The sequence below is a fragment of the Mandrillus leucophaeus genome, unplaced genomic scaffold (genome assembly GCF_000951045.1).
Source record: "Mandrillus leucophaeus isolate KB7577 unplaced genomic scaffold, Mleu.le_1.0 Scaffold46, whole genome shotgun sequence".
In the NCBI taxonomy this organism is placed as follows: domain Eukaryota; kingdom Metazoa; phylum Chordata; class Mammalia; order Primates; family Cercopithecidae; genus Mandrillus; species Mandrillus leucophaeus.
The window spans coordinates 1,085,796-1,097,759 of record NW_012104920.1 but is presented as its reverse complement, the minus strand read 5'-3'; the positions used below and the strand labels follow the sequence as shown (position 1 = coordinate 1,097,759).

General features: G+C 53.7%; 1 protein-coding gene across 1 annotated transcript in view; it reads left to right on the top strand.

The window, feature by feature from the left end:
• Nucleotides 1–7,699: 7,699 nt before the first annotated feature.
• The window catches only part of DNAH2 (dynein, axonemal, heavy chain 2), a 150,399-nt gene continuing 146,134 nt past the window's right edge, over nucleotides 7,700–11,964 (top strand). The window contains exons 1-2 of the mRNA XM_011994733.1: nucleotides 7,700–7,787; nucleotides 8,711–8,890. Of these exons, the coding sequence (XP_011850123.1) occupies nucleotides 8,725–8,890 (166 nt within the window). The 5' untranslated portion in view covers nucleotides 7,700–7,787; nucleotides 8,711–8,724. The remainder of the gene's footprint in view (nucleotides 7,788–8,710; nucleotides 8,891–11,964) is intronic.

The window sequence follows — 11,964 nt, the reverse complement described above, 5'->3', positions numbered from 1 at the left end:
CAAGAAGGCTGGAGAATGACTAGACTTGATTTGGGACAAAGGCTTGGTTAGAATGGCTTTCTAGCTAAGGGTTGGATTGCATGAAACCAACCAAGGGGGGTGGGTAGAAATAGGGCTAATTTGGAGTGGTGAGGTCGGCAGTGCTTGGGGAGGCGAAAATGGGCTGGGTGAGAAGGCAGAGGAAGGTGTCACCTCTAGGAGAGGGAGAGAGTAACGCAGGCAGGAGTGGGGTTGCCAGTTCGTCCATGGGGACAGTCTGAGTGTCTTGCTAAGCCAAAGCACCAGAGACAGGGCAAGTCGCAATTAGGATCAAAGTGGTAAAAACATGCTCACATGTTGAAGTCTATTCCCTTCCATCCCTACCCAAGGCACTTGAGAAGTTTTGCTGTTGGGGACTCATGAGAAGGGATGTGGCTGATCAGAAGGAAGTAGGAAGGACTCAGGGACCCAGGCATCAAGCTGCGTATCCCCTGGCTCCCTGTATACCCATAACCAAGGCTCTTCTCCCCGAAAAAGTCCAGGTGTCCAGCCCCCTAGACTTAGCCCCATTCTCCAACCACAAAAGCAGCCGTCAGGAGCATCACTGGAGCGAGTCAGCAGGGGTCACAACCTCTGCCCTCCCTGCCCCTCCCCTGACTTTAGGTCCCCTCCCGCTGTCTCCCATCTGCCTAGAGGTCAAGGGGTCCCCCTTCCTCTCTTCTGTCCTGTGGGACCCCCGCTCCTCCCCCTCCCTGTCTGAGCAAGATGCCTGGGTCTTGAGAGGTGCAGGCACCGCAGGAGGGGAGTTGAAAGCTGGGAGACCAGGTGCTGGGCTGTCTGGAATTTACTCCTGCCTTCTGAGCCCACACTGGAGCTGCCCGAGGTGGGGAAGCTCGTGGGGGGTGGAAAGGCTGGTCCTTGCCCCTTAGTGGGGGTTGGTTGTCATGGCAACATCCCCTTTTCTACACAATGGGAAGCCCCCCTCAGCCTCCCGCGTGGATGGAGCCGACAGCCCCATCGCTGGCTATCAGCCTCAGGGACTTGGCAACCGTCACTATGGCAACCCAGAGCCCAGCAACAGGGCCCACTGAGAAAGGGAGGGGTCCAAGACTGGGGCAGGGCGGTGTGTGAGGGGCAAGGGAGCTCAGGGACACTCCCCCTCCACCTACATCTAGAGGCACAGGTGGAGAGACAAGAGGGAAGAGACGTGGGGATAAATAGTCTCCGTGACAGACAAGCACCTCACCAAAGCAGCTAAGACATCATAACATGCTGAGAGACAGGAAGACACCTGGGGACAGATGCACAGCCGGGGAGAGGAACAGCACAGACTGCACAGCGCCTGGGACACGCCCCCCTCAGAGCGCTGGCATCCAGAGACTCCCCGCAGCCCTGCTCGAACAGCACAAGACCAACGGCCTTTCACATGTGTAGTGACTTGGGTATCTTTAGAGTTATATTCCACGCAGAATAACACATGCCATCCTATTTGCTTTGTGGGGACAAATACACATATTCTTAGAGTAACAACTACACCAAAACAACTACAGGCACAGGAAGACATTTGTTCATTGGTTTGTTTCTTCACTCGCTCAGCAGCAGGTTAAATGCTACTTTGTTTCAGGCACCGGTTCAGGCGCTGGGAGGACAGGGTGAGTAAGGCCAAGTCCCCGCTTTCACAAAGCCCACATTTAGGTGGGGAAGGAAATAATACAATTACAGGTGTGAAAAGGGATATAAACAAAACAGAATGACAGGATGAGGAGGATGGAGAGTAACATCCTTCCCTCCTTCCTTCCTTCTTTCCTTCCTTCCTTCTTCATTTCTCTTTCTTTGATTGCAGTTTCTTTCCCTCCCTCCCTGCCTCCCTCCCTTCCTCCTTCTCTCCCTCCCTCCCTCCCTCCCTCCCTTCCTCCCTGCCTCCCTCCCTTCCTCCTTCTCTCCCTCCCTCCCTCCCTCCCTCCCTTCCTTCCTTCCTTCTTCCCTCCCTCCCTTTCTTGGAATCTCGCTCTGTTGCCCAGGCTGGAGTGCAGTGGCGCGATCTCGGCTCACTGCAACTTCCACCTCCCGCGCTCAAGCGATTCTCCTGCCTCAGCCTTCCGAGTAGTTGGGATTACAAGTGCCCGCCACCACGCCCAGCTATTTTTTTTTTTTTTTTAGTAGGGTTGGGTTTTCACCATGTTGGCCAGGCTGGTCTCGAACTCCTGACCTTAGGTGATCCGCCCGCCTTGGCCTCCCAAAGTGCTGGGATGACAGGCATGAGCCACCGTGCCTGGCCTGGAGTTGCTTTAGATGAGGGGGTCAGGAAGGTCCCTCTGAAAGAGGTCCTGTTGATCAGGACCTTAAGCCATGAGACAGGAGTAAGCCATGCACGCTGGGTAAAGGCATGCTAGACAGAGGAACAGCGAGTGCACGGGCACAGAGGTGAGATCGTGGTGTGTTTGGGAACAGTAAGAAGGACATCACCACCACATGCATGTTTCAGATGTGTCTTGTTTTTCCCTAGCCTCGGCCTGGAGGGGAGTAAGTCACTTAGGGTCTGGGACTCCACATTAAGGAAGTTGATCTTACTCAGTCTCCCATCTCCCTGCTTTTTGTTTCTTGTGTGTCTGTGACTTGTGTTTTCCTCGACTAAAGTTTAAGCTCTGGGAGGGCAAGGATGATGCTCTGAGCTTTTTTGGGGGCTGTGGCACAGCTGCTCGCGGAGTCCAGAGCAGTCAGGCAGAGCGGAAGTAAAGGAACCGAGAAGGCTGGGACCACAGAAGCGAGAGCTGTCCCCTGGCCATCCCCAAACCGCATAGGATTGAGGCTGTCCTGGGGCTGAGCCGTACAGTGAAGCTCAGACTTTGCCCTTCTTCCAAATAAAGGCAGCTGAGGGATACTATTCAGCCCGAGGTGTGTGTGTGTGTGTGTGTGTGTGTGTGTGTGTGTGTGTGTGTGTGTGTTTGTGTTGGGGGTTTTTAGGGAAAGGGGAATGGGGCAAGGGGTGGCAGTGGGAAATTTTTGTTTGTTTGAGACAGAGTCTCGCTCTGTGGCCCAGGCTGGAGTGCAGTGGCATGATCTAGCAATTCTCGTGCCTCAGTTTCCTGAGTAGCTGGGACTACAGGCATGTGCTATCACACCCAGCTAATTTTTTTGTATTTTTACTAGAGATGGGGTTTCACCACATTGGCCAGGCTGGTCTTGAACTCGTGACCTCAGGTGATCCACCCACCTGGGCCTCCCAAAGTGCTGGAATTACACGTGTGAGCCACTGCCTGGGCTTGCAGTGGGAATTTCTTTTTTTTTTTTTGAGACGGAGTCTCGCTCTGTCGCCCAGGCTGGAGTGCAGTGGCCAGATCTCAGCTCACTTCAAGCTCCGCCTCCCAGGTTCACGCCATTCTCCTGCCTCAGCCTCCCGAGCAGCTGGGACTACAGGTGCCTGCCACCTCGCCCGGCTAGTTTTTTGTATTTTTTAGTAGAGACGGGGTTTCACCATGTTAGCCAGGATGGTCTCGATCTCCTGACCTCGTGATCCACCCGTCTCGGCCTCCCAAAGTGCTGGGATTACAGGCTTGAGCCACCTCGCCCGGCCTGCAGTGGGAATTTCTAATGGTGAACGGTTAACATCACATCTGGAATTTTAATTACAATGAAAAATGGTGCTTCCTAAGGGGCTATGTAGGCCACCGCGGACGCGGGGCTTGGGAGAGTTTTGAGACCTGGGAGAAATGTCACAGGATGGTTTGGAGGCAGGAGGCTGGCTGGCATAGGCTCAGAGAGTTGGATGGGGGAATGAAAAGGGACGCAATGAATGGGAATGACAACTGGGCAGCCAGAGAGCTACTTGAAAGGTAGCAGGGAAAGTGGAGTTCTGAAGGGAGTTCTGAGGGGACCAGGCCCCAGGTACCCCCAATTCCCACAGGGATTCGAAGCGTTCTGTTTCCTGGTTCTCCCTCTTCCTCCAGTTGCCATCAGAAACTCAGGCACTGCAACCCCAGTGGCTGGTGGGGTGATGTCGGGGGGAGACTGAGCAGCCTCAGGGGGCGGCAGCTGGTGAGTGGGGAGGAATCTGTGTGCTCAGCAAACAGCAGCCTCAGTGCCCGGTGGCTGCCTCCTCCCTCATCAATCAGCCCCAGCCAAATGTCCTTGCATTCCCACCACCCCAAGGGGACTGGGGCTGGGCCAGGGTCCCCAGGGGAGATGGTGTTGGGTGGGGGAGGTGGAGGGGATACTTGGCTTCCCTTTCCTTGGCCTCTGTTCTCTTCTGTCCTGGAAGAGACAGTTCTTCACGTCGTGGAATGACTATCCTGGCCCCTACCATGGTGGGAGCATCAGCTACAAATCACCTGTGGGGGGCTGCTAGGGGAGAAGGATGAGTCAGGCTGTAGAGGAATCTACTCTGGTTCTCACGGGACCAGCCCAGGGCACAGTCGGCAGGGAGGCTGCTGGCATGGAGGCCCTGTCCCCCCTGGCCTCTGTCTCTGATGGATGATCCGGACAGCAGGCTGAGACCCTGACCCCTGGAATGTCCTCTCTTTCCACCTTCTCCTAGTCCCCGCTCCTCATCCCCTGCTTCCAGTCAAGATCCAGAGGTCTGGCCCCCAGCTCACCCCAAATATGCTGCTCCCCACTAGGGACTGGGGTCTCTAGACCCTAGCCTCTGGCTCCCTTTCCCCCTCCTCAGCTCTTGCTCCCCTCGGGGACCCAGGCGTTCTGCCCACTCCCTTCACCATAACAACCATTCTTTTGGAGTTGCTTAAGACTTTAATATCATTTCATTAAGTCAGCAAGTTCAGAGAAGGTTGGGGGCACAAAGAGACTGGGGGTGAGCAAAAGAGGGCCAAAGTAGGGGGGAGGCAAGGAAAGACCCCCCCCACCCCCTCTCCGTGGAGATGGCTCTGAGAAATCAAATATTGACAATGAGAGAACAGAACTTATTAAATCTGGGACAGGGATGTGTGTGGGGAGCTGTGGGAATGGCCGGATGCCTGGGTTCCGAGGGTAATGAAGGTTCTGGGAGGAGGAAAAGGCCCATGGCTGGGAGGTGCAGCAAGGCTGAGTCTTGAGGTTACAACTCTTCTGCCCTTTCCTTTGGGATGTACTCAGTCTTGCAACCCTGGCTGTTTCTCTATCCCCTAAGAACCCCTGGGGACAAGACCCCCATCATAGCTAGCTGTGGTTGCCCCGCCTTCGTCCCTTCCCCCTACCTCCACCTCTGTTGATGAGCTTCAGCAGCGTTTAATCGGATTGAGCAGTAATTAGCAAAGCGAGATGTTTGATTACCTATTTAGCATAATGTGGGGGGCTGGGATTCGGAAGGAACAGCCACCGTTGGGGAGGGGGGTTTAAGAAAATAAATAGGGTCTGTGCAAAGTTCCTTTCCCAGAGGGATCCAAGAACGTTGCCCCTGAGGCTCCCCACCCCACGACTCCAGCAAATTTTCACTCCTTTGGGACTTTTCCCTAGGGGTTCTGGCCAATCACATCACCTCTGTCTGCCACCCATGGCCTATCTGGCTAGAGGAACACCTCCACGTTCCATCTTAGCTGTGCTTGCTGTGCAGCTGGTTTTGGGGTGGGCGGGACTCCTCTCCTTCCATTCCTGCTGTCAGCAACAGGAGTCTGGCTGGGCAGGAGGAATCATTGGGGGTCGGGGGGAGGGAAAGGGTTGACCCTTCTGGGAATAAAGATAGGGTAGGTGGGAGGGTGAGGTCAGGGCTGGGTTAGGGTGTGGTTAATCCACTTGCTCTTCAGGAGTACCAGGGACTGCCACCCCTGGCAGTGCCAGACTGGCATAATGAGATCTGTTAGGTGTGAACGCCAAACAGAAAAAGGGGGAACTGAGGTGCCAGCTTCTCTTCTCCTCATCCGGCAAAGAAAATGTCATCAATTTCGTTCCTCATGGAAATGTAATCAGTGGGCTCGCTGCTGGCTTTGTCTTAATTAGGCACTATTGATGGAAGCAGGGAGGGCGCCTTCCCATCCCCCGCCTCGGCTTCCTGCCTGTATTTCCCAGGTCTCCCCAAAGCTCCTCCCGGCCCCAGGTATAGCGGTCTTCCAGGCGCCTTCTAGCAGCCCCGGCCCGCAGCGCCCCCTGGCATCTTTGGAGATCTGCCCCGGCCCTCATAGCCCTCCCCTCTCGCCTCCTCTCTCACGACGCAGCCTTTGTTCCTATGGAGAGCGAAGCCCCTCCCAGGCCCGGTCACCTTCCCCAGGGAGTCCCCGCCTCTCGTCCCCCCCAAAAATCAGCGACGCTTTCGAAAGCCAATCCTCAGATTCCCAAAACTCCAGTTCCAGTCTTCCCTCCCTTTCCCCGCCCCGCGCCGCCCCGCAATCCTAGACCCCAATCCGAACTAAGAAGGGGGAAGAAGCAGGAGGGCAAGGGTGCTCCAGCCCCGGTTTTTCCCCCGGATCCAGCTGCAGCCACGGCTGCCTGGAAATCCTGGAACGCCTTCTAGATAGCGAATACACCTCGCCCGCGGGGCGCCCGGCGCCATCTGCTGGACCCGTTCCGGCTGGGGCGCACAGACCTGGGCGCAGGGTCGGGCGCTGGGGTTCCCCCTGCCTTTTTCAGTGTCCTGCGGGGCGGTAGCTCACTGTCTCTCGCCCCAGCCCTTCCAGCTGGGTCCTGACACCAGCCCCCGCCCCCTGCACCTCCGGCTCGCCAGATGTGGCTACTTTCCCTTAGTCCCGGAGCCTTCGAGCCCCGGGTCCCTGAGGGGTAGACCTGGGCGGTGTGGGGCCGGGAAGCAGGGATCCAGGGCGCCTGCGCGGGGGAGTTGGGCTCTGTGGAGCGGCGCACCGGCCGCGAGCCCCTCCCTGCCCGGGGTTGCCATGGGGACGCGTGCAGACGCCTGCCCGAGAAGGCCGCGCTGGGCAACTTCTTAGTCGGAGTGGCCCATCGGTCGGTCTAGGGAGGAGAGGGTCAGCGTGGCGAGGTGTGTGTCGGGGGCAGAGGGAAGGAGGGAAGGAGTGCTGGGGAGAAGGGACAGTAGTGTCGGGGTAGGAAGGGACGGTTGTAGGGGAGAAGAAGAGGCAGTTGTGGAGGGAGGGGGAGCAAGGAATAGTTGTGTGGGGGAGGGGGAGGAGAAGGGGCAGTTGTGACAGTTGGGGGGAAAAGCGATTTTGAGGGGAAATTTGCCTGCTGGTAACCAGTTTAAGGAGAAAGCCTGGCCCCTGCGGTATTTCCTAGTAATAGAGTGAGCCCCGGGTTAGCAGAGCAGCTCCTCCTGGGGCCTGCGGTGTGGGAACGCGTGGTGAATCCCACAGGGCATGCGCCTCAGGCTCCAGTTTGAGGCAGGAAAGCGCAGCTTGATGCTTCCCTGGAGACTGATGGAGGAAGCCTCCTTGCTGTGGTTGGTTTTATTGATTTGTTGGCCTAACAGAACGTTTTTCCTTGGAGCAAAGTACAAATCCTTCAAGTTTGAAATTCATAACCTGAGATCAATGCCTGTGGCAGCCTGTGGGGATGAGGAAGGAGAGCCACAGGTGGCGTTAGGCTGCAGCTGAATGAAAAGAGAGTGCCCAGCGCCTCAAACTTTGCCCTTGGGATTCTGAGCACCTGCCCGAGATGCCTGCTTCCTGCCATCCTACCTTTCTGAGAGAGGCACCACTGTGGCCTTCCTCGTGCCCCAATTGCTTTTTCCTCATTACACAATTTAAATTTATGATTGGATGACTTTTGTCCTTCTTGCTTCCAATCTGTTCTCAGGGCATTTTACTGATCTTAACAGTTAGCACACAGTTCCTCAGCCAACTATGCTGAGAGACCTCAGTACACACAAAACAGTGTTCCTGCCCCTCAGGAACTGAAAGCCAAAGAGCCAGGTGGCAAATACTGTTTTTCTTTGTTTACAGATGTTGCAGATTTTAGTGGGGTTGGGAGGAGCATTTTTCCATTTAACTTGGGAGGAAAAGAGGTACATAGGAAAATCATCTTGGTTTGCTTGAATGATTGAACAGTGACAGAGGGTGGGGGATGTGCACCCCTTCCTTGGGCCTCTCTCACTCACTCGTGGTCCTGGAGGTTAGAGTGGATGAGGGTTTGGGCAACCTCACTTCAGCTTGATAGATCTTTTCCTGATTATCTTATATTCTCATACCCTGGGGCAGAGATAGAGGTTCTAAATCCTCATTAGTGGGGTGTCTGTTTGGCCATCTTTTTTTTTTTTTTTTGAGACAGAGTCTCACTCTGTCCCCCAGGCTGGAGTACAGTAGTGCGATCTTGGCTCACTGCAGCCTCCGCCTCTCGGGTTCAAGTGATTCTCCTGCCTCAGGCTCCCCAGTAGCTGGGATTACAGGTGCACACCACCACATCTGGCTATTTTTTTTGTATTTTTTGTAGAGACGGCGTTTTGCCACGTTGGCTAGGCTGGTCTCGAACTCCTGACCTCAGGTGATCCACCCGCCTCAGCCTCCCAAAGTGCTGGGATTCCAGGCATGAGCCACCACACCCAGCCTGGCCATCGTCTTTAACTGCCATTTATTCCTAGTGCCTTGAGGGACTGACTTTGATTTTTAACCCAGTGTCCTGAAGACAGTAGGATATCTTAGGGAAGAATAGCAAGGCCTCCCAGGCCTCTGTGGAATACAGAGCCCTTGTGGTTAATGGAGCAGGGTGTGGGTACCACCAGAAAAGATGATCATACTGAATTTCAGTCAATTTATGAATTCAGAAGGGACTGCTTGTATCAGGGGCTGGTTTGGGGGTGGTATCTGGTTGTGGACTTTCCACTCCTGTGTACCTGTAGGTTTTGCCTGCACGATGTCCAGCAAAGCTGAGAAGCAGCAGCGACCGAGTGGCCGAGGAAGCTCCCGGGCAAGCCGGTCAGGGCGGGCCGCTCAGGCTGTTGTGGCCACAGAGGAGCAGGGGAACGCCCTGGCTGTCAGTGAGCCAGAGCCGCAGGCTGAGCTCCCCAAGGAGGAGCCTGGTGGGTACTTGCTGGGGTACAGGATGCTTAGCAATGGAGGGTGGGGAAAGTCACAGGGGCTTGGAGGCATTTTAGGGCTGGGGAGCAGGCACTGTTGCTTCTGGGCAGGAAACAGGGGCTAAGTGATGCCCCCAGCCATGGAGGTTCAGCAGCCCTGCCACTGGGTCCCTCTTTTGTGTGTCTTCCTCCTGGCCAGCCTCGTCGTTGTTCTTTCTGTCTTAAAATGTCACACAATATACCAGGAGTTCACCAGCCAGTCCTTTCTCTAGCCTCTTACTCCTTATTTCAAGTGTTCCTGGTTGCTCCTACCCCACTGAAGAGGGTTTGATCTCTTCCTTTTTCCCGTTTTCACCCTGGGTGGCAAAACAAATAATGTTTTTCTCCCATTAAGCCCATCACCATGGAGACTCAGCCTGTTTTGCCACCCTTTGAATCCTAAGCCCGGCTGATGCTTTCTACCATCTGTTTAAGGCTCTTGTATCTCCGCCCTCATTTTGGCAGGGACTTGGTAGACTGCGGAGGTTCAGGTTCAGGACGACAGGAAAGAAGTCTAGATCTAGGGAGGAAAGTGTTTAAAGAGGCTGCCTCTTGTGGCTTTGACCTGAGGGATTCGTTTCCTGTAGGTGAGCCGGAGCCAGTAAGAGTGGAAGCTTTTTGGTAGTTGTTGCTATTGCTGGGCTCTCCCTGAGAGCACTGGTCAGTGTAGACAGGACTGTGAGCTAAGTGTAGACCTCCTTCTTTACCTGGAGCTCCTTTACACTGATACTAGCTTGTCAAGAAGAAAAGAAATAGAATCTCCTTCTAAAATTAAAGGTTGAGAGATTAAGCGTGGGCATGGGAGAAAAGTCCCTGGGCCATAAGAACCTGCCTTAGGTTCCAGGATCTTAGAAATGTGCAGAATTTATCCTTCTGAGTTCTGAAGAGCTCAGGTGAAAGCAGTTAAAATGGGACTGCTGGGTGCTAGGAGGAGTAGGGGAAGATGGGAGGGAAGGCAGTGAGGTTCGGTTTGGAGAAATCTCTGCGGAGGGAAGGGAAGGAGCTTTAAAATGAACGTGTTGGCCTTCGAATAGCAAGGATTTCTGCCTCTCCCAGCTCTAAGCTTTCTTTTCTTTTCTTTTCTTTTTTCTTTCTTTCTTTCTTTCTTTTTTTTTTTTGAGACAGAGTCCTCGCTCTGTCACCCAGCCTGGAGTGCAGTGGCACAATCTCAGCTCACTGCAACCTCTGCCTCCTAGGCTCAAGTGATTCTTGTGCCTCAGCCTCCCAAGTAACTGGGATTATAGGCATACACCACCATGCCCAGCTTATTTTATTTATTTATTTTTCTTGAGACAGAGTCTCGCTCAGTTGCCCAGGTTGGAGTGCAGTGGTGCGATCTCAGTTCACTGCAACCTCCACCTCCTAGGTTCAAGCGATTCTCCTTCGTCAGCCTCCTGAGTAGCTGAGATTACAGGCGTGCACCACCACGCCCGGCTAATTTTTGTATTTTTAGTAGAGATGGAGTTTCACCATGTTGCCCAGGCTGGTCTTGAACTCCTATTCTCAAATGATCTACCTGCCTTGACCTCCCAAAGTGCTGGGATTACAGGCATGGGCTACCACACCCGGCCTCCCCTGGCCTAGTTCTTATCTGGAACCTGAATGCCAGGAGTTTTCCCAAGGGAGTTGGATCACTCACCTACCGCCAAACTCCAGAATTGCCTATTCCATCTTTTCACGCCTTCCTGCCCCGGCCTCTATGCCTCATTCCCCTCTTAGATTTCCTTTCTGGAAGCCAGAGTGGAGTGTCCTGTTCCCTATGGCCTTTTGGTTATATCTCATTTGTTCCTTCCTCCTTTCAGTCCCTGGGGGATGGGAAGGCCACCAGTTTTACCCCAATCTCCTGTGTGACCAGTAGATCAGGAGGCAGAGAAAGAGAGCCCTTGGGTTTTATGGGAGTCCAGAGTGGGCATGGCATTACTGAGTGCCCAGCAGGCCAGTGGTTTGGAGAAGCACTGATTCCTATGAGCCTCAACTTCTCCATGTGGGAAGAGGAGTGGGGGTAAGATGGAGGGCCAGAAGCTGCGTGCCTGGAATAACCTCAGTACTAACCACCTTCATTCCCTCACCCCTACCCCAGTCAGTGTTTGTGTTTATTTTTAATTTTTTGGAGACAGAATCTCGCTCTTTCACCCAGGCTGGAGTGCAGTGGCATAATCTCGGCTCACTGCAACCTCCGCTTCCTGGGTTCAAGCAATTCTCCTGCCTCAGTCTCCCAAGTAGCTAGAATTACAGGCACCTGCCACCATGCCCGGCTAATTTTTTGTATTTTTGTAGACACGGGGTTTCACCATCTTGGCCAGGCTGGTCTCGAACGCCTAACTTCAGGCGATCCGCCAGCCTTGGCCTCCCAAAGTCCTGGGATTACAGGTGTGAGCCATCGTGCCTGGCCCCCAGTCAGCTTTTTACATTAAATTGAGAGATAATTTACTGACTATAAAATTTACCCTTTTAAAGTCTACAATTCAGTGGTTTCTGGTATATTCGCAAAGCTGTGCAACGTTCCCGCTATCTAATTTTAGAACATTTTTATCCCGCCAAAAGAAAGCCACTTTAAGCACCTTGAGAAATTGGCACCAGGTGACTCCTGTATCTTTAGTTCTAAGTTGCATCAGAGCCTCGTCTTTTAGCAGTCACTCCCGGTTCCCCCTACCCCCCAGATCCCAGGAACCGCTCATCTATTTTCTGGCTTTATGGATTTGCCTGTGCTGGACATTTCATCTAGTGGCCTCTCATGACGGGTTTCTTTTACTTGGTACTGTGTTTTCAAGACTCATCCATGTCGTAGCATGAACCGCACCGCCATGTCTTCTGATGGCTGAATAATATCCCACGGCATGTTTACAGCACATTTTGTTTATCCATTCCACTGTTAGAGGACACTGGGCTGTTGCCACCTTTTGCCTATTGTGAATAATGCTGCTGTGAATGCTGTAATGAAAATAACTCTTTGAGTCCTTGCTTTCAGGTCTCACGGGTCTCTACCTAGAAGTGGAATTGTTGGGTCATTGGATGACTGCATTTAGCTTTCTTTCTTT